We start from the raw sequence: 22,943 nt of genomic DNA, 5'->3' as shown, positions 1-22,943 counted from the left end.
AAAACGCAATATTTTCATACATTTATATGCAAATACGAATAGATTTGGCCAGACACAACCGAAGGTTACTGGAACTAACGCCCAACAGAGATTAAAACGGAAACAAAGTAGTCATTTGATCATTGTTTCGACGTTAAAGGTCGATCCGAATGTAATGTATAATGTAAAATAAATGTTAATGAACTTGTGGCATTTAAAATGCATGTATTCAGAACGAAAGTACAAATTGTCATTTTGAAATTCACTTTATTCAATGTATCGGCTTAATGTATAAAGATAACAAAAAAGAGAGAAAAAAACTAAAACTAAATAAAAAAAGATTTGTTTGTTTAGTGCACGGATATTTATAAATTATACAGAAAAATAATTCAAAATGAAATAGACAAGGTACAATTTTATAAATATATATATTATTTAATGTTTATAAAGTGTAGGTTTGTATTAAAAAAAAATTGAGATTTTCCTCCATAGTAGGGCATACAATTCCAAGTATACCGCGTTAATTGTTATGTAAATATCAACATGTGACAACACATGAAAAATTTAATTCAAACAATATATTAATTTTAGCAAAAAATAATATTACAAAAACAATAGAAAAAGATTTAAAAAAAAATACATTTCTATATATATAATTTTATTTCAGTGATGAATCAAGCTGCATTGCAATAACACATTCCCTCATTGTGATCAATTACGCATTATTGGATGTGTTCTAGTAAAATAATACTTTTAACGTGGCTGCCAATATCACAAAGTCACAAACATTGAATTCTCTTGAAGTCGTTGAAAATCAACGAGAAGATGCCAAATCGAGTCATGTCAGATACTCGGGGCTTTGCCAGTTACTTTCCTGGATGAGAGAAGTTTCCCGACCGGTTATTTGGGGGGTTGGGATGTGGTATATAGCAAGATTTTCTTTAATGAAACATAAGTTTTACATCTAAATGATTATATGCTACTTTCAACACTTATTTTCATGAAAAATTTTCTGAGATTGCTTTACACTTATTTCTTCTTTTTTTGTTTATTGTACCTTAGAATAACGTTTGAATGTTATTTACTTCATTACTAACGGATCTTTTTTTTGTGGTAAGAATTAACACAATATTTCAACTAAATAATTTAATATAAATAAGTTTTGATTGTTTTTAAGAGAAGTTTGTTTTCTGCCTTTTGCGTTTCTACTTGATTTTCATTTTTACAATAAAAGTGTAAAATATACAAAAATTATTTTCTTTAGAAAAAATAATAGGGCTACGATTTTTAAGATTCTTATTTGTTGGTTTTGCTGAACTACACAATTATTATTTTCATATTAAATTAAATAAAAAAAATGTTGGTTTCTGATTGAAATATTTGTTCTAATAATAATAATTAAAACCCTTTTGCTTTCGTAGATTTTTCGCCGCTTCGTATATCTCCTCCGTCGCTGTTTGCATTTCTTGACTCCACGCAATCAAACCACTTACTTCGTCCTTGTTTTTAGTTTAAATTTTTCGTTTGAACCAAAATTTAGAGATTTTTGATCGATACAAGAGGGATGAGTAAAGCAGAAAGAGAGAAGAAAAATACTTTAAAATGTATAGCTCACAAATAAATAGAAAGTGGTTATTCACGCTAAGTTAATAACTGTGTGTGTGCAGTTTTGGAATTTAATATTAATGTCAGTGCAAATAAGTTGAAATGAGGCAAAATTGAAAACACAGATTCAAATGGTAAATGTAGAGTTTTGTTTTAAAAAGCAAATAATGCTGTGGGGCACAAGTGCAACAAATGTAGTGTGTAGATGTATAAAGTTGTGTATAGTTACGCATTAATTTAGTTAGTTTTATTCAGCTAGCGGTCGACCATCTAGAAAATGTTATTCATATGATTTTACCGAACATTTTTAAATCTTAATTTAATTTAATTTCGTTTTTAGCAATCGTTTTGGGAGAGCATTCATAGAGAAATAAACCATTGCGAGATAAATTAGATGATTTTTTATGTGATGCGATACGGATTTCTTATAGAATGATTTGCTATTTTGGTGCTAATTCAGAAAGACTGTCTAACCTACAAGGTACAGCCTAGAATTTATTTTAAAAGAACCACATTCATATGGCGGGGGATGATAATTTCCACACTTGTTTAAGGGGGTCATCCCGTGTGTTGAATTCGCGGAATCGAATTTTTCTTTGGCATCAATTGTATCTAGATATAGTGTAGAATACTAGGTTGGGGAAAAAGAAATGTCGTATTTTGTCAATAGATGGCGATACTTAAACATATCTTGTGTTGTACTTATTGCATCGGGTCATACTATACGGCGATTTGAAGACAACAATCTGGGCTACAGGTGTCTCTTTGACAGTTTTATGATCGTATGTTTCAGTTTCAAGTTGTAGCGCGTCAAAGATAGAGTCCACCAAGCAAGAAATTCGTCATATTTTACATTTTTACTATCTGAGAGGTAAAAATGCAACGAAGGCGGCCAAAAAAATTTATGAAGTTTATGAGTCCGATACTGTAGCGATTCGCACAGCACAGCGTTGGTTCGATCGATTTCGTTCTGGTGCAGTGGATGTCGAAGATACACCCCGTACTGGTAGGCCAATCGTTGTAGAAACCGATAAAATCGTCGAAATCATCCAAGTAGACCGGCATGTGAGCATCCGCTCGATTGGCCAGGAACTGGGTAAGGACCATAACACCATTGGGAACCATTTGCAGAAGATTGGATTCGAAAAAACGCTGGATGTTTGGGTGCCACATGAGTTGACGAAAAAAAATCTCTTGGATCGAATCAACGCCTGCGATGCACTGCTGAAACGGAACGAATTCGACCCATTTTTGAAGCGGGTGGTGACTGATGATGAAAAGTGGATCACGTTCGAAAATCTCAAGCGAAAAAGATCGTCGTCGAAGCGCGGCGAGCCGGCCCAAACCATCGCTAAGCCCGGATTGACGGCCAGGAAGGTTTTGCTGTGTGTTTGGTGGGATTGGAAGGGAGTCATCCACTATGAGCTGCTCAACTATGACCACTGTGAGCAACTCGACCGTTTGAAGCAGGCGATTGACCAGAAGCGGCCAGGATTGGTCAATAGGAATGGTGTTCTGTTCCGCCAGGACAACGCTCGGCCTCACACGTCTTTGGTGACCCGCCAGAAGCTATGGGAGCTCGGATGGGATGCCCTATGGCACCCACCGTATAGTCCGGACCTGGCACCAAATGATTACCATCTCTTCCTGTCCATGCAAAACGCTTTTGGTGCTTCTAAGTTCGCCTCAAAAGAGGCTTGCGAAAACTAGCTGTCTGAATTTTTTGCAAATAAGGAGGGGGGTTTATAAGAGGGGGATAATGGAGTTGCCTTCTAAATGGCAACATGTTTGCGAACAAAACTGCGCATTTTTGACTTAAATCGGATAATTCTAAGTATGTTAAATATAGCGTTAAAATTCGATCACAAATACGACATTACTTTTTCCGCAACCCAATATATGGGCAAAGTGATAGACTACTAGAATATTTGCGATTCACTCAGTAGTTTTTTTTATTCATTGAAGAAGCCATGAAAAAACACCAAAATTCACAAAAAAAGTTTAACACGACACCAAAAATTTAGCTTTTAATGTTTTTAATAATCCTAGTTTGCGGACTGTAGTTAAGTCTGTACGTTAAAATGCCGTTTACTTTTTTTCTTTATGACGATCGCAGCACCATCTAGAGTGGCAGCAGGAAAACACCTTTTTTTGGAGATGGGTGTATAAATTGTTCTGTATTTCGATAACGAACTATGCGATTGGACTGGAAAAATTGCTATGCATGCTCAAGATATTATTAAATCTATGGTGAAAAATTCGTATTTGTATCTTTATCCAGTTCTTCACAAAAAAATCTAAAAAAAAACCAAAAAAAAAAAGCCCTTCACACGGGATGACCCCCGTAAGTGTTCCAAAAAATAAACGATTGTTTAGAAGGACCAGAAACGGTCGTTTATTTGAAGTTTAGATAAACTTTCCTTTCATGAAGATTAAATCAATTTGTTAGAAAACCTACACCAAGCATATTTTTCTGATAAATCAATGCGTAAAGGATGAAATGCAGACAGCACAAATATATTCAATTAAAAAATAACTGAGGACGGTTAGCTGATACAGCACCATACTCTCCCGTTTAAAATACAATATATCAATTTATTGTTAAACACATATTTATGGATTAGAATGTAATTGACAATACAATTGATTATATGTTACACAAAAACTAAAATTTATAGAAAATCATTTACACTTTGTGAACACTCTACACGTTAAAGAAACAAATATCATAAAACTAACTTTCATTTGTTACTGTACTCATATATGTGTATGTCCTTCTCAAGTGTTATATACTATAATAATAAATATTATACCAAAACCAAGTTATAAAACAAATTGAACATATACATGACACACATACTATGTTTTTGTTGTTTTGAATTGTTTGTTTTGTCTTCTTTACCATGTTCTGTTGTTATTGTATTATTTTTCTTGTCTTATTGACTATTTTAATTTAGTCTAAAACAAATAATTTATTATAAATAATATATAAATGTATAATTACGAGTCATAGCTAGAGCTTAAGCGATCACCACTTGGCGACGGTGGACTTGAAACCGAACTAGAATTGTTGCTAGCAACACTATGCCTCGAACCTGATTGCATATCAACCACCTTTGTTTGGAAGGGAAATAAACAAATGAAACAAAAAGAGAAAAATGAATAGAATTTTAAAGGCAATAATATATATAGCTGTAAAGATATCTTTGGAAATTATTGTATAATAAAAACTAATGTGTGAAAAACGACGAATGATTTAGACACAAAATTCACTTTGGGATCGAAAAAGGTAATTGAATCGATGAGATCAGAGATTTTTGATAAGAATTTGTTTGATTCATTTATGAATCCTTATTCATCTTTTAAAATATTTACACATGTATTGAAAATAGTAGTTGATGATACTTTCTTTGAATATTCCTAATTCCCATCAACATATAGAAGGCAGCTTGAATATCGTCCGAATACTGGATCAAAGTCAGCAAGAAAAAGAAGACCCGTCCGAAAATATCAATCATTTCGAAATAAACTACGCGTGACAGACAGGCAATGATGCAAGAAGGCGAATATTATTGAAAATTTTCTCATACCCTGTTCTAGCCAACACTGGAGGAACCAACACTTTCTGGAAGATACATTAACCTACCGAACATTGGTGCAGAACAACTTGAACTATTTCGTATTTCCAGATTTTGGACAAAATAGTGATAGTAGATTTAGTACTGTTAATGCACTCGGTGTCGCATTTGGCAAAAACAACTTAATTTAGATATACAAACTGTTCGACGTGTTCGATACTCCGCTCATTAATTCAAATAGGAAGAGTGTGATGACCAAATAGACTAAGAACTTTGGTGCTTGCCTCTTTTTCCAAATCTAGAGCTATTATACAGGGTCCATTACTCAACGAGAGAGACAGTAAATGTAACCCGCGCAGGTAAGTTTTTTGATAAAAAATAAAAATAATAAAGAGCCCAGAATAGATCCCTGTGGAACGCCAGAGGAGGAGGAGAAGGAACGGGAGATGCAGCAAGATCAGTTGAAAAGGTAAGAGGCAAGCTATGAAACAATTGATACGGGAACGCTTAGAGACAAGAGTTTGGACAGTAGTATCTTGGTATTTACAGTATTGAAGTCTTAAGCGAAGTCAGTGTAGTTATTATGCACTTCCTGCCTTGAGTTTAGACATTTGGCGACAAAGTTGGTAAAGTCAAGCAGATTGGAGGCAGATTTTGGAACAAGAAGAGAGGAGCGAAATAGGACATGTAATTCTCGGCAAGAGTGTGGTTGCCATTTCTGTGAATAAGGATGATGCGAGCCTTAAAAATAAAAAAAGTGAAGACGGCTTCACACTTTCGTACCAGGATAGATGCAACTCGCTAGATGCTGCATCCCCTCTGCACCCCTGAACAATGATTAGAATTCCAAATAAGGCTCTGAAACTTGCAATCATTACCCATCATAAACTGTTTGCTGAAAGTTTTACGTATTAAAAAATGAGTATTTTCTGCAGAGGAAACTACAGAAGTTGATTCTCACACTGAAGTCATGGAAACCATTGATCGACACCTGATGCTTGCCGATTTGTCTGCTGAGCATTATTTGAGAAAATGAAAAGGAAGACGGCCTCTCTGATAATAGCTCGCATTTAGGCTAAATGAACTGTTGACACAATCAACGTAGCGGCTGGTCCGGTTAAGGCCACAATGGAAAAAGGCAAATGTCCCGCAATAGTAACCTTTAATAATAATAATAATAATTTAATAGCTGGCTTTTATGGTGCTAACTTTGTGCTAATTATTCCGTAAACTCTGATGTAAATAATTGCCAGATTGTTGAAATTTTGAAATCATTGTCTTCTTGAAAAACCGCTCAACCAAGTTTTCTCGAGACCATAATAGGGAAGCTGAGAACTGACCCCCCACCTGCAAAATGTTATAAATCATCCACGCACTAGTCAAAATATAGGCTCTAAGTACTTTGTACGCATTGTTACTGAATTTCTCCTGAAAATACGACCGTACTACTGCTAAAAAGACGGACTAGAAGACTAGAAACTGGAATTAAATAAATCCAGCGAAAGTACGATGAACAATTTTCGCGGTGAAATAGAGGAGTTGGGTCAGTAATATGAGATAAAGAGGTAAACGCCGATTGCCAAGGCCCTGGTTCACCTGGTGTAGAGCGAAGTATTATGCATGGGTTATATGTAGGCTAGGGGAGCAAATATCTCTGCTATGGATACCTCGAATTCCGCCAGTTTCGTAGCATGCACCAGTGATTAAAATAAGTCGGAAACGTGTTGGCAAAGAGGATAAAAGGGGCACCTCATCAAGAACTGCACAGAAAAGCCAAGGTGTATGATGAATAAAAGGAAAGAGAATGAATGGAACATCGCAAGTTTATACTGTACAGGTAAATTTTTTTTGGAAAATCCAATACAGCCATTTGCGAACTGCATCAGAATTATGGTTACTTATATGATATATAGAGAAGTCATGAGAAGTATTTGTCGTCAGATTTCTTAGCGTCAAAATCAACACCCTTTGCGGAGCTGCAGATAGTACTAGATAATTTTGGCTACGTGACCAACTGTCGTAATGGTTACGCCCCTGAATAGGCCAGAGGACCATTCTCTATTTTATAAAGCATTCCTTTGCCAGAATTGATTATTAACATAAATATAATAGAGACGAAATAAAGGAGTATAGACAATGGTGGATTTTCCATCATAGCCGAAACTTTCGCATTTTTTCTGATACAGATTACAATGCAACTAAAGACTAATCTTCAAAGGCATGCAATTTTCACTAGCTCAAAGGGCTCAAAGAACCAAATGGCAGAAAATAGTGAGTATCCGTGTTTTGAAATTGCTTAGCAAAGAGGAGATCTAAACTTTAAGTAAAAAAAACTAAAGCGAGGAACACAAGTTACAATATTTTTCCGGCAATTTCAAAATACAAAAATTCGTTTTTTTTTGTTATAATGACTTTTGAACTCCTCAGGCTAGTACAAATTGCATATCTTTGAAGATGGATCCTATGTTGCGGTTGAAGTAACTTATAGGCATAAACAATTCGTTATCAGAAAAAAACGTGAAAATTTTTCATAAATGGAATTTACACTCTGGCCGGAAAACACGCTGATCCCTATACCCTCAAAAAGGTGAGTTGCATAAAGTGGGGAAGGATCCTCTGCCACGGTTTCCGGGCTAAAACGTAAGTCAGCTTCTCCTTGATAAAGGCAATGGTTTGGCGAATGAATGTACCCTATATCCACAGCTATGGAAGACGTTGTCGCAAAAAGGTAGACAGGATGCTTGGCTCATCCGCTTGAAGTTCTAAAGCGCAATGGTATGAGCGGTATTAGTGGCTCTAGAAGGTGTTTGCCTTCCAGAAATGATTGCGGTTCTCGGTTTTTAAACGACCTAATGGCAGTTGTAATCACGAAGCACATCGAAAATGTGGAGGAATATGTAAAGGACCATTCATAGTGTCAGATCATAGTTGCCCATGGTCAAACTGAACCTGACAAAAAAGATGGGTTGATTCTTGTCACCAATCAGAGAGACAAATAGTACAGTCAATCTCTGGGTTAGTAACTGCCAAGTCTTGGGAGTTAGTGACCAATCATTTAAGAATGATGATCGATGGCTTTTGCCAGAGAGAGAGAATCTGATCTGTTGGTTATTCACTTGGAGTGAAGCCTCCTTGGTATGGGCCAACGAGTGATCGATGATTCAAAGTGATTGAGATAGTTGAGACCAAGCACTTCGCAGAAATAGTTTTTAGTTACTCCAAAAAAGAGCATGTGATAAATGGCGACTATTTATTATATGTGATCTTTCAACAGTTATAATTTAGCAAAGAAAAATATTCTTTCATGAAGTCAGTGTACGTCTGCAAATTAGCGCGGTTCGATGGGGAAAATTATATTATAGAATTCAAATTCGAATTATTATAATATCCACCATATTTTCTAGAAATAATATTGTACCTACGATGGAAGACTTCTTTCTCGAGGTGAGTACTGACAACACATTTCTAAGTATTGCAATGTTTGCTCATTATCCTATGCACTTCGAAAAAAATGGCATCGACAATAAATATTTTATGGCACATTATCACTCGCAGATATTAATACGAAATCAGGTGGTGTAAGTGGCATCAACATTGAAAAAGAACACCATTTTATGATTCAATATCTTGACCTCTCTATTTGCAATGATGATGAGGTAAGAGACCAGTGAAACTTTGGAGCAAAATTTGTACTGTGTTCGGTCAAAATCATCAACGGGCAACAAGTTGCTAAAAAGGCAATTTAATTTTGGAAATATTGTAAAATAATAGGTATACAAGCGGCTGATATTTCAAATATCTAATTCCATTGAAGTAATAAAAACTTGTTGAACTTGTTTGCACTGATGAAGGGAACAAGTGGTTCCCGAAATATCGGTATTTGCAAGAATAAATACCCACACCAACGAAAAAGAAACAGCAAGTTTTTATTACTTCAATTAATTAATCGTTGGAAACACCGCATAATTTCACTCTGATCTAATTCCAGCCAATTTTGAACACTATTTAAAAATGCTGGATAAGACAGGTGAAGTTTAGACGCTACATGGATTGACCGCCCATAATTGAGATTATCACATTTCGAAATCATCACTGAAATGAAGCGACCACGATGTTAGAAAGTGGCACATACGAAAATTTCGTTATGGAACACCACTTCATCCGCTAATACTAGATCCCAAACTTTCACGGCGCCATTCATTATGCACGGGATCCAAGATACTTAAATCGCTTAATCCTGGGTGAGAGTTTTTGCTGCTATCATGACGAGGGTAAACCAACGATGGAGAACATTTATTCCAGAAGTTTCGACGTCTCTGTTATTTTGTCCTCAACATGCACACTAAGTCACGACAATCTATGCAATATCGGTGGCATAGTATAACTGCTACCCGCACATGCTATGTCAGTTCTTGCCTATATATTTCAAATTTTCGTCAGCACACAGCATCGAAAGGAAATTCTAGTCAATTCCACGAATGCCTTGTATTTTTGCCTATATTTGGAGAAAAAATATTACATCCCTCCGCCTTAATCTCAATGTAGAGCAATACGTGTACTTTCACAGCTCAAACCTCCCTTCCAAATTTCGTGTTATTTTCTCAGAAAAATGTGTGTAACAGACAAACAGAAGTGCATACGAGTCGGTGATGTCAGTAATAAAATTTAAAATATCCCCTCTTTTATAATGTGCCCTAGCTTGCTGTGAAAATTAGTTTCAACGTTGTTTCCCCAAAATCTAGAAACTACCTTCTCAACAATATTAACAAATCCCAGCAACCACTGAGTTGGCATTTTTTAAAAAGCGGGGGAAGACAAAACTTTTCAAACATACATAATTGCGGGGATGATCCCTGTACATATTTTAGCCGATGAGACAAGCCGTTTATATGAGAAACAAGAACATGCCGCAGCCCGTTGCTAAACGGACACGGAGGATGTAGAAAGTACCACTGTAGTTTTGGGTTGGATGAATCACCAAATTGTCCTACGTGCAAAGGGGCAGCCGAAGTTGCAGAACACGTTTTCTTCGCTTGTCCGAGATTGGCAAATTCAAAGAAAAAATTCGAGACTGGCCTAAAAACCCGTGGCAAAACCGATGTATCAGCCACTAAAAGGAGCATAAACGGAACATAGGCGTACCAGGGAAGCTACTGCAATTAACAATGCACAACGCAGAAGCAGCTAATTCATCTAGTAGTGAACAACTGAACAGCCCTGTCGATTACAGATACGTATTCATGATGGATTTCCCCCAACCGAAAAAAGGACAAACAGACGAGCAGATAGAAAACCTTAGAAGGAAATATCTTTGCTTCGATTTCTCTCATGATTTTTCTGCAACAGCGAATTTCAATTTTACCTATGCCTTCGCCCAATTGCGAACCTCACATCAGTACATATTTAGTTCAGTTGTACATCAAAATAGTCTTGAAAATAAAGAAATGGAGTCGGCTCCAGTGAAGATGTAAGCAGTAAGCGAACAATAACACTGCGACAATACATTCACATTTTTTCAATTTGCCTGGCCTGATTTACTCTAAAAGATCATGCCAAATTCTGCAAAATACTGATCGAGTCTGAAACTGGAGGAAATAACAAAACGGAAAGTAGTCTAGTAACATCTCCCTTCTGTTCTGCAACTGTTGCAACTATTTCAGGATCATATGATTATAAGCTGGCAAAGCGAGCTATGTTATCAACCGAAATGTCTTCATATGTATGTGTAACACATAGCGTTCTAAACACATATAATCTCATCGATTCATTACAAATATAACATGATTTGCGATTTGCATTTATATGTATAAAAGCGATTACAAATAGAACAAATTCAAATAAGTTCCAGTGAACATACCCTTAAAACATCATGCAGGGAAGACATACTTCCTAATGGACTAGGCGAGCGTGGTAATGATGGCGGTTGTTCTCGAGGGCGGGGCGGTGCGATACGTTTCGCACCTGAAAATAGATTAAATAGATAAATATATATAAATTAATCTCCTATACATGGAAAATTAGGTTGAAATGAATTGAATGATCGTAAACTCACCATTTGGAAGAATTGGTCGAGGTGGTGCCCTTGGCGGGGGTGGGGCATGTCTTATCGTTGTCGCTCTTTGTTGATTTGTTTGATCTGCTGTCTCAATTGTTGTTGGCAAATCAACTAATCGTTGATTTTTAATTCCATCTCCAGGACCCATATGTGATATATGATTGAAATTTGTCGGTGCCGAAATCATTTTAGATCGTCGATCGGTTCTGTTTGAGAAAATTGAAATCGAACTTGAAATGAAATTACACAATTTTTTACGAAAGCGAAAGGTGTGAATTTTACTTATTAAAAGGGAATAATTGAAAAAATAATTACGTTCGAATAGTTCTGTTGCCTTCTCTCATTGAAAATCTTCGTTTTGGTTTGATTCTACCATCTCTATCCGAGAATTGTGTATTAAGTAGCTCTCCTGCAATTAAATCAATGAAAGGATCATAATTTTGGAAACTGTACACATTCCAGTGATCAATAAACTTACTTGTATGCATATTAGCTAAATATATAACAAGTGGCAAATCATTAATAAACGTAATAGCTAAATTTCCTTGATTACTAAGCGGTCTTGAGCGTTTCAGACCAATCGACTGTACCCATTCGGCCGTTTGTGTATTGAACACATCTAGATGTGTTTCAGAGAAGACTAGGAGGTGACCGTCGCAGTACGCTGGAACAAAAGGAATTCAAAAATGTTAGGCGCTAATCCTAGAAGTCATTGAAAAAAATGTAGATGAAGGTAGAGGATTTTTCTTACTTATCTGCACTGGTACTGCTGGATACATAATTTCACGATCTCTCGACTTGCGTCCTTGTAAATCTACATAAATGGCTAATGTTTGAAATACTAAAAGATATTCCCCGTAACCGGTGCTTCCTTGCCCCTGTATTTCAATGACACGACATGCATCTACTCCTGAATAGTTTAAGAAGGCGCATAATTGATTTTCTGGATGGACTAGAGCTGAAATTTGAGAGTCGTAAATTCAATTTGCCTCCCTGACCTTTTTCCAAGATTGTTTATCTACTTACACATTGCCTGAGCTTCGCCCTGCAAGAAATACGCTGTAAAACCACTTTGATGTCCTACAGCCAAACGCATATCCGTTAAAATTTGTAAACTTTGAACGGGATAGGCAACGGTGAATTCACACATCTTATGATGTCTCGTACGATTTCGATTGATCTCATAAACAATAATTTGTGATTGATTATTTGGTCGTTTGAGTGCTATAACAATACAATATATAGATTGTGGGCTACGTCGAATTATTCCTGTACAGGCAGTGATGCAATTTTTCGATTCGGCCACTTTAATCCATTCAACGTCGGTGGCCTCTAAGGCTCGAATAGGCAACAGACGTACATGCCGCTGTTTGCCACATAGAACGACTAGAATTTGTTCTTCAACTATGTGCCATAGTTGAATGATTTTCTTACTTTCACCGATTCGTGCAATTTCTGTGGAACGAATATTATAATTTGAAAAACGTTATTAAAAGAGGATAAAAATGTGCTAATTGGAAACTTACCGCTTTGATCAAGGTCCACACAGAACAAACCATCTTCCGTTCCAATCAATATCCGTTCGGGATCAATAATGAGACCGCTCAACGCACTACGTATTACAGGCAACGATGAACTATCTAGCACCTCTCGTACACGGAATATTGCAGTGTTTGGTAAATTATTTCGTTTCAGTATTCGATGTAGTTCGCTAAGCGCTACCACCCATTTAGTTTTCTCTGACTCGGTGTCCGCTAACATGAGTGTATGTGATGATGGTCCTCCATCAATAAGTGATGTTTTTATCTACATTCGAAGAAAGGAAAATATTCAATGCATACTGCATTAAATGGAAGTTTTCACACATACCCTAAATATACAAGGAACATCCTTCTTAGCAGCATGTATAACATCACTTTCGCGTACCCCAGTCACTGCAAATTCTGGATCTCGCATATCCAAGACTTGCGAGACATGTACGCTAGGCAGGGCACTTCGATCTGCTGTTATGTCGTACAGGAATAGCTTGAAGTCGCAAACTACAACGAATTGTCTAACCCAGCCTCGTTTTACAGCTCCCATTTTCGGTACTTTCACATAACCCTCGTAGGCAGTGCCGATACCCCGGGTTGGATCAATCCCTAGGGGCCGCTTTGTTTGATCCGATGGCACCGGACACGTTGTAGGAACTTTCTGACAACAGACTGTGTGACATGCGAACCCACAAAGTTCGCAAACAACACCTTGTCGTGTTAGGCCTACCATAAGTGATGTACAATGGTTACATTTCGTTGGGCTACTAAACGTCCGGACGAGGAATTGATGAACTTTTTGTTTAGTAAGAACAGAGCTGTGCATGCTTTGCTGATCGATTGAGTTATCACTCAAATTACTCTTGGAGCTCGAAAGGCTATGAGCTCGGTTGTCTTCGATGTCACCTTCTTCACTTTCCATGGAATAGCCAGAGTGTTGAAGAAGCATCTGCTGCTGTTGTTGTTGGTGTTGAAGTTGGGCTACCATGTGCTGTTGGTTATGGATATTATTAGAGGAAGATGATGCTGAAGAGGCATTTTGTTGATGCGGAGATGGCTGGGAAATGGAATTTGATGATGGGTGCTAAGATAAAGAAAAATGTTAATGAGAATAGTAGAAGAAAGGACTAATGAGAAGAGATGAACTTTGCTTACCATATTTCCACCCAGAGTTGTGACTGAATGTTGCGTGGAACCTGGTCCTCCTATGCTCGCTGCATCAGGCCCACCTCGTCCTCCACCTCCACTCGATTCTTTCAGGAAGTGATCTAAATAAGACATCTGAGACGACGGTCGCTCCAAGACTAATTTAGGTTTGGTTTTAAATCAATAGTAAATTTTAGGAAGCGAACCAATCCCAAAAGCATATTTTGGTTCCAGGATTTCGTAGCACCAACGCAGAGTATAACAATTTAGAATTTAGTCCACGATTCATGTGATTCCCCATCATTTGCATGTGCGCACCGTTCCATATTCGTTTACCATTTCATTAGCGTATTTTATTTTGTCAAACAATGTTTCATGATTTGATTGATGAATCAAAGCGAGCGTAGAAACACACATCATCAAAGCAGCAATATATCACCAAAAAACAGCCATGATATGAGGTATTCAATTTGGTATTTTTTTCAATTTTGAGTTTGTTTTGTTTTCAAATCAGTCCGAAAATGTAGAAAAAAAATTACAAAATTTTGATGATCAATGATCGTTATGGTGATTCATAATGGTTTTCATGAAGATCAAACACATAAAATTTATCAGAAAATCATGGTTAATTTTAGTATTGAAGAAGCATAGGATTTTGTTGCGATAATAAGCAGCAACACATATAACAAACGATTCCATACGAAGTTTCATTGTCATGGTCCATATTCGTCAAATTGTTGCAGCACACGGTCGAACAATAATGGCGATGAGGCACACATTGGATACAACACATTTGGCAGGACGAGTGATTTTATGGTGTTGGTAGAGCATACAACAGCCACACAGCAATACAGCACAGGCGAGCATGTAATAAATCACAACAACAACAAAACCAAAAACGAAAACAACAAGAAAAGAGAAACAAAGTGTTAGATTAAAAATATTCATTGATATTTGTTGGATATAAAAAAAATTATTTTAGGAAAATATTTTTAAGCGAAGAATATTGTAAAATTATATTTTTCTTTCATTTCCTGGAAATTGCAGCTGTATTCATTTGTTTTTGAGTATTATTCAAAGAGAAAGAATTTGTTATATAAATTTAATCAAAGGTTCCTATTGAATAGACGAGCAAATTTCATAAAATTGATCTTTGTCGAACATAGGGCCTCGACATAGTCCTCTCTTCTTTATAATTTTATTCCTTATTTATTTATGACGTACGTGCGTTCCTGTCTCGTGGACTTAATCCCACGGTCTTCTTAAGACACGGATTGATTTTGTGACCACAATCGGAGCTACCGAGTCTATACCGAGTGCATGGCTCAGCATTCATGCTGGTGGATGCAAGACATATCTACATCTCTACCGAACTAAGGAATCCGGCACCCGTGCTGAAACGCAACACCACGTTGAGACCCGAAGGTTTCTGATCGCTTGAATCCAACCACAACCCCAATGAAGCTCCCACTAGGGGGCCAACCGCAAAGAACCGACCTGACGCACATACAACAGGAGTTCACCTGAAGTATGTGAATTCAGGGGCTACCCCGATTCCTATGGTACCTGTATACCCCTGGTAAGGTTTCGTGACTATTGCCACTTCAAATGAGTCCCCGTGCAGACTCGGGTCTCTTCACCCTAATTAGGCCTTTGGAGCATTCGCCTACTGAGTCACGGCCGACAAGACAATGCGATACAGAGTCTCTCGGTGCCACCACTGTTGAGGTTCTCCTCGGGCACTTGGTTTTGGCTCAGCCGACAGGGTTGCCGTCCCGTCTTCCTCTCCGCCTCCTCTGGCTTAGTCAAAACAGTGGATTTTTAAGGGTGAACGGTCTCCGGGCAAGGACGGTGAAATTGGTCGACAAGGTTATGGTCGCAGTTTTCTGGGAAGTACGTGCGATCACCTACACCGGTTACTCGAAGACGGAAAAGCAGTATTATGCATCGTGATTGCAACGATTGAACAAAGAACTTAAGACGCCTCATTTGAAAAAATCCTCTTTCGCCTCTTCACGCCAATGCAGTTTCAATGGCCAAATCATGAAATAAAAATTCGAATTTTTACAACATCCACCGTATTTATCGAATTTGGTTCCCACTGACTTCTAATAATTTCCAAAATGGCTTAGTAGACAACGGTCCACGACAAACAAGGAGGTGGTCATCGCAAAACAGATGGCTAATTTGGGGACCCTCCAAAACCCAACTTTTAAAACGACTTAAAAATCTCTCCTAAAAGGAAATTATGTGGAAAAATACAAAAGAAAAAAAATTTCAAAAATTATTTTTTCCTATCTTTTTCTAAAACCTTATTAAACAATATTCACATATATGCAAACAGAATGACATATGCCTAACCAGGATGACTTCGTCCTTTTTGAAAATGATCAACTGAGCATAACCTAGTCATAAGTAAGTCCTAGATGAGGACAAAACTTTCTAGGTAAACTTTCAGAAACACAAGACTCTAAGGCTGCCTAAAAGACTCAGAGGCGCTGAAAAAATACACTGACTTAAAAAAATTATCCTAGTATGCAAACGAAACTTGGGTACGGTTGCAAAATTATTCAATTTATGGCGCGTAGCTTTATAGAGAAATTTTCAAGCGATTATCAATACCCAGCAAATGAGAGACACTAGAACTCTTCAAACTTTACGAATACCGTAGGCTTTTTAGGAAGCCTAAAATTGGAGTCAAGAAAACTGTTTAACAAAAGACGGTCATTGTCTTTGGTAACCGGCCAGCACTCGTACTATATGTAGAAGACAAAAGCGGGAACGACACTACCATAGATTTTGGATATGATACAGTCATTGATGCATCAAGGGCGCCAGTGGTAAAGCATCACTTTAAACAGTTTTGACTGATACGTGAGGTAATTTCATGCTGCCGTTCACCATTGACTAGGAACACTGATCCGAGATACTTAAATCGTTCAGTTATCAGTTCAGTGATGTCACTGATAGTGGTAGGCGTTTTATTTGGGTCGGTCGTCAAAAACATTGTTTTATTCAGATTTAGTTGCAGTTGAAACTCTAACCAGGTAATGGGCTGGAAAATGAAATGCACGGACAAGTTAGAATCCGAACGGAACAGCAGGTCGTTTTTGTAACTCGCCAACTGTAGGACTTGGACAATTAACCAAGATATTTGTTCTTAGTTTCAAGGGCCGATTTGATCTGATGAGTTATTGAAATAACTGTAAACGATCTTGTTGTCAGAAATAAATGGTCCAGCACGCAGACACAATCCCCACAGTCAATTATAAGGTACTCAATTTCAGGGGTCAAAATAGCTTCGTCAATATGGACTAGACTACTTCAGTTGGGCTGGTCATTATACTCTTCTTATTTATATTTCCATTTCTAATAAAAAACAGCACATGGAAGACGTCCAACAAATTATATATCTAAGTAGCGTTATTCCTGCTGACGGTGGTACCGAACTTGATGTCGCTCAATGCATTAACAGCGTTAAATCCGCTTTTGCTGTTTTGTCCAAAACCTCGAAATGAAACTATATCAACACTAACAAGTTGAGGCTATTAGGTTCTCTCCGTGCTACTATTTGACTTGGAAGGTTTAAGCCTTCAGGCTGTCTACGGGCCAGATGCCGGTGGACGTGTTGATCAGAACGGGGCAATGGATGGGTCGCACATTGAAAAAGGGTAACAACTCCATTATTATAAAATGACCGGTGAGTGGGAGGCCCTAGACAGTCCAGCCCTGAAAGCAATTGGGCGTAGGTGTGGTTGATACGCTATAAGGATTAATGGCAACCACATATATGTGCTGGATTTGTTTGGCTATGAATATCGACGAAAAGATTGAAGCTTACCAACAATATAACAAATAACCCATCAGAGGTAAACGGGGCGTTTATGATAGGCTTGCGAAGTGGAACTCGAATAAGAAAAGCCAACAAAAATAAAAAAAGAAAAAAACTTTGAAACCCGATAACGATATGCAAAAAAAGCGTGACATATCTAGGCCGAAGCCACAAATCGCAGATGACTCTTCGTAAGGGCTCTAATATTTTAGGCAATTCGAGGAGGAGGAGGAGGAGGAAGTTGAAGCAACTTTGCGTGACCAAAAATTAAGCAAAATAAAGGGACATTGGAGTTACTGAATAGCAAGTGTCAACTAGAATCCGAAAAAGCACAATGATATATATGATATCAGATTTTTAAAGCGAAAGAAATACTCGGAAAAGTGTTATGAATTCAGGACAGATATATTGTACTGATCAAAATCTTCCAGACATGTTGGGTTTTCTTTTATGTGAAAACAATTTGTTTAGTTGTTTGGCTAAACATTTTGCCAAACAACCAAACAAATTGTTCACTCGAAAGAACTTTTTCTGGTCTACAGAACTGTGATACTTAATTTTTCTTGGGGAGAGTATCCAGGGGGGCAAACATCTGCTGTTTTTCGCGGTTCATCGAGGTCAGGTGCAGATACTCGGGACATTTGTGACGTTTGCGGAGGTAGCGTCATTGGCGCGTCAACAGCGTAGAAGTGGTTCGAAAAATTCAAAAATGGAAATTTTGCCGTTGACGACACGCCTTGTGCTGGATGACCTTCAAAATTCGGCGAATATCAACTAAACGAGCTTAACAAAAAGAATAAAGAAAGGTTCCTGCAAATATCGAGCAACACGTGGACATAAGCAACGTTCTCTATACTGATCGTGGATGTCAAATGGTGCCTATATCTCAATATGAGACAAAAAAAGAATGGGTGGTTCCACGGGAGACGCCCAAGTCGAGAGCTAAGCAGGGCCTCCAAAGAGCCAAAAAGAAGACTATAATTTGCATTTTATGGAACTCGAAGGATATAGTGCATTCGGAGATGATTGAAAGAAACAGTACGGTCAACAAAGGGTCCTACACTACCCAGCTGCACTAGGTAAATGAAACAATTCCGCTGAAGAGATTCGACCGACAAGGTTAAACCATGGTGCTTCACAACAACGCTGAGCCGATTTTGCACAAGTCGCAACACCGCATTCCAAGAGCTTCAACGAAAGGCTCTTCAGCACCAAATATATCAAATGTTTGTCGGTCCTAGCTCTCTAGAAGAATGAAAGGATAACATTGTTTTATAAGGTTTTACGAATTTCTGGATTTGCTGACAAAATAGACGTCGACGAACAACCAATCTCGACGGGAAAGACGTATTTTATTGACGAGCGCAAAAGGTCGACCTAGGAACCACGAGAGAAAAAAAGAAATTTATAATTCAAATGGGAAGACAAGAACTAATAAGGCAAAACGTTATAATGGATGTGTGCGGATAGCTCAGTGGTTAGAGCACTGGGTTGTGATACGGGAGGCCGCGGTTCAAATATCGCTGGTGGCAGTGGGATTTGTATCGTGACTTGACGTCGGATACCAGTCGAGTCAGCTGTGAATGAGTACCTGAGTCAAATCAGGGTAATAATCTCGGGCAAGCGCAATGCTGACCTGTCCACATTGCCTCCTACAGTGTTCTGTAGTGTACCGTTACGGTCTTGAATGAAGTGCTCTAACACACTTCAAGGCCCTGATCCAATATGGATTGTTGCGCCAACGATTATTATTATTATTATAATGGATGATTTTGAGGTGAAATTTGTGAACGGCATAATTTACCTTGAGATAATCTTTGAAAAAGGACAAGAATAGTAATTAACGAACAGAATCTACTATCAGTCAATTCTTAACACAATAAACAATTTGTTTAAATTATGTAAGAATCACAGACCACAATAAATTTGTATAGAGCTAGCCCAAATCCTGTGAATCGCCCACCGCATCTCTACAGCTACAGCTCTGTTATCCAATCATATCTCCACTTCCACGTGGTGATCACTAGGTCTTTTGCCATCGAAATAGTAGTCGGAGGAGAGTGGAGAGAGTCTTTTGCGAGATTAAATAAAGAAAAATTACCTAGTTCGGTCCTATTGGAAGAGAATTGGGCATGGTGTTGGCGAGGCTTTCTAGGGAAGCATCAGCCTGTCCAGGAACCCAGGATAAGTTTCGGATTGGAAAGATCAAAATACAATCATTTTGGCAACGAAAATTGAGCCATTTTATGGATTTTGGAAGGTGTGATTCTTTTGTTACGCACCTTACGAGAACAAGCCTGCTTAATGCACTTCGAATTTAAGTTTCTCAATGATGTGCTCATCAACTGCTATGCACCATTAGAGAACAAATACGATGTCTTCACTCAACTGGATAAAGTAGATAGGGCGCCTTTCAATGATGTTGAAGTCTTAATGGAGAACATCACTACTAAAATTGCAAAGGAGTGTTTCCTAGAGGCATGATAGGCGGGCAAATATTTACAACGAAACAAACGATAATGGCCAAAGGCGAGATGTGAACTGTGACCCGGATCGCTTGTTAATATGGAAAAATATGGAAAAACTGAAAGACAATATGGCCAAGTGTCACACAAGTCCACTATAAAATCACATTTTGAGACGCTGCCTCAGGCTTGTTCCAAGAAACACCATTGGAGACCGGAAAACACATTTAACGCTGCACAAGTAATAAGCTCACAGCATTGAGCCAAACAGAGAAGACGAACAGATACATCCATATTACTGTTTCCTGTTCACTTCTTGGTGGAGTATAGAGCATCCACACAGTCAGATTGTGCTCCAGTTTCACTGTCATCACACTTAGCGCTATGCAAGTGATAAGCTTATAGCAACGATACAAAGACAAGACGAACACAGACACCATGATGACTTGGATTCGAAGCCAGAGCAGCAAGATTGGGAGGCTGACGCTCTTCCCCCTCAACCATCGTGCCGTCATATATCCATGATAAATGAAATTCGATCTCGGAGGAAGGAGGTGGAGAGGCTGGCGCCCTATCCTTCAACCATTGCATCGTCACAATTCATAACTTAATCGTTAGAATCTGAGCGATAAAAAAAAAATTGCCTGATGTTCTGTATACCAAAAGGGTGATCGTCTGCGTTGAGAAAATGGCATGGGCTCTCATTGTTGTGCACGTGTTGTAAAATATTGACGAAAGTAATAAAACAGCGACTAAAAGAATAAGAAGAAAATCAAGGGGGCGACTGACAATGGCCAGTTATTCCCAGTGAAATAGGGGCTCAAAAAATGTTGGGTATCTGACATTGATAACCAACTGGATCAAGGTGGTTTCACAACTGAGCGATCGACAATATACCAGTTGATCTCAGTGAAACACGTACTCAAAAAATTCTAGCAATGTGACATTGAGGACTAACTGTTGGTTGAGGTCTACCAGGTTGGCAATAGCGTTGTAATATTCTGTATAGAATAACAATTGATCCCCAACAAAATTGTCACAATTAATACAAGCCAATGAATGCCAAATGAACGCAAAAAGCTTTGCAATGGAGCCAGGTATTAAATAAAGGGGTAATTTTGCCCCACTCTTAAACTTGCTGTTTAAGGGGGTCATCCCGTGTGAAGGCCGTTTTTTCGCTTTTTTTAGAATTTTTTTGTGATCGTCTTAAAGGGGGGGGGGGGGGGAGAATGTAAACGGCATTTTAAGATGCGGACTTAAACACAGTCTGCAAACTAGGATTATTAAAAAATATTAAAAGGTAAATTGTTGGCGCCTTGTTAAAAAAAATCTATTCCTCGGATCTGACACACGGGATGACCCCGTTAAGTATGTCGCCAAGAAGGTGGTTTCAGTTGATACCAGATGTATCAAAATCCGGCGAGTGCAATTTTGAACAGGGGGACCAATTCGTCGATTTTTCATGTTCATAAATAGATAAATAGACATGGAAGCAAGAGTTGTATCCGAGAAGTTGAAAGTAAGTTTGGGCTGCTCCTCACAGAAAAAAATGCGCTGAAAATGCATCGAAGCGCCAATATCTATCAAAGGATAGTGTGTTGTTCTCTGTTATTTTTCGTTAAACATGGCTCCTTGCAAGTATAAACAGAGACAACCTGATTGCAGTAGTAATTGAGCTAATTACATAAAGTGTACGTATAGCCCGATATTACGAGGCACATATTAAAGGGACATTTCAGCAAAATCTACAAATTTTCACAATTAGATGATTCAAGCCGTAAAGGTGAGTGCGATAGCAAGAACCTTCTCAACCCAATTTCAAAAATATAATAATTGAATTTGAATCCACTTCTTTGAAAAGGGATCATGTATTTTTTAACACATAATCATTTTGTATTTAAAGTTAAGTTTTAATAGCTGCAATTTCCAGGTTAGAATGAAGTAAAACAAAAAATGCTAATTATATAGAAAGATCAAATATACATTTTAAAAGTTTCAGAAAGTAGAGCTAAGGGCAGAAATATTCTGTACATATTGCTAGATTGTTGATTGAAATAATATTGTTAATTTTATTGCGCTTAGAAGCATAATAATTCTCCATAAACAAAACTCAATTTCTTTGTCAATATTATAAAGATTTTTGTGAATATTATCATCGATGAGGTCATTGGTGGTTTATGTTATCAAGTACAACGATCAAGAAAAAAAATAACCACTATTAGAATATTCAGCGAACCAAACAGGATAAAACGTAATCATGTCAGTTATTTATACTAAAAACCAACAGAAAAGAACTAATGCAACAAGTTTAATACAACTACAAAGGAAACGCATTATTTTTTTTTTGTTTTGCTGTCAAAATTTACAAACGAACCATTTGAGGCGGCTTTATTCAGCCAAGTGTTGATAGACTTTCCAGAAATTGTGCGTGCTTTTTAAGTTAGCATATATATATAATATGAATATAATTTTTTTTATTGAAATTTCAGAAAAGTTTTTGTTTGAAAATGATTTCTCTTAGCTTTCCATATACGAAACATAAAAAATGAGATGAGATTATTATAATAATTGTCATCAGAAAGAAGCCGCAGAAAGACAGAAACAAGGAGTTAATATTATTTAATTAATGCAATCACCCAAATTATTGAAACGGGCAAACATATACGAAAAGAAACAACACAACATACAAACGATATTCTGCTTTTCTATTCTAGTTTTTTTAAGTATCTATTGAACTCTATTTAATCAGGA

General features: G+C 37.6%; 1 protein-coding gene across 3 annotated transcripts in view; it reads right to left on the bottom strand.

Moving 5' to 3' along the window:
• Positions 1 to 226: 226 nt before the first annotated feature.
• LOC119654369 (serine/threonine-protein kinase Genghis Khan) overlaps positions 227 to 22,943 on the bottom strand; it is a 317,948-nt gene continuing 295,231 nt past the window's right edge. For 2 of the 3 annotated variants that reach the window (XM_038059716.1, XM_038059715.1), the window contains exons 13-23: positions 13,905 to 14,053; positions 13,087 to 13,833; positions 12,744 to 13,023; positions 12,244 to 12,672; positions 11,969 to 12,175; positions 11,696 to 11,881; positions 11,533 to 11,626; positions 11,215 to 11,423; positions 11,020 to 11,123; positions 4,589 to 4,698; positions 227 to 1,478 (exon numbers count right to left, since the gene is read on the bottom strand). In XM_038059716.1, the coding sequence (XP_037915644.1) occupies positions 1,469 to 1,478; positions 4,589 to 4,698; positions 11,020 to 11,123; positions 11,215 to 11,423; positions 11,533 to 11,626; positions 11,696 to 11,881; positions 11,969 to 12,175; positions 12,244 to 12,672; positions 12,744 to 13,023; positions 13,087 to 13,833; positions 13,905 to 14,053 (2,525 nt within the window). In that variant the 3' untranslated portion in view covers positions 227 to 1,468. The remainder of the gene's footprint in view (positions 1,479 to 4,588; positions 4,699 to 11,019; positions 11,124 to 11,214; positions 11,424 to 11,532; positions 11,627 to 11,695; positions 11,882 to 11,968; positions 12,176 to 12,243; positions 12,673 to 12,743; positions 13,024 to 13,086; positions 13,834 to 13,904; positions 14,054 to 22,943) is intronic. The other variant, XM_038059717.1, reaches the window with a different exon arrangement.

This window comes from Hermetia illucens, chromosome 4 (assembly GCF_905115235.1).
Source record: "Hermetia illucens chromosome 4, iHerIll2.2.curated.20191125, whole genome shotgun sequence".
Lineage (NCBI taxonomy): Eukaryota > Metazoa > Arthropoda > Insecta > Diptera > Stratiomyidae > Hermetia > Hermetia illucens.
This window is presented reverse-complemented; position numbering and strand designations above follow the sequence as displayed.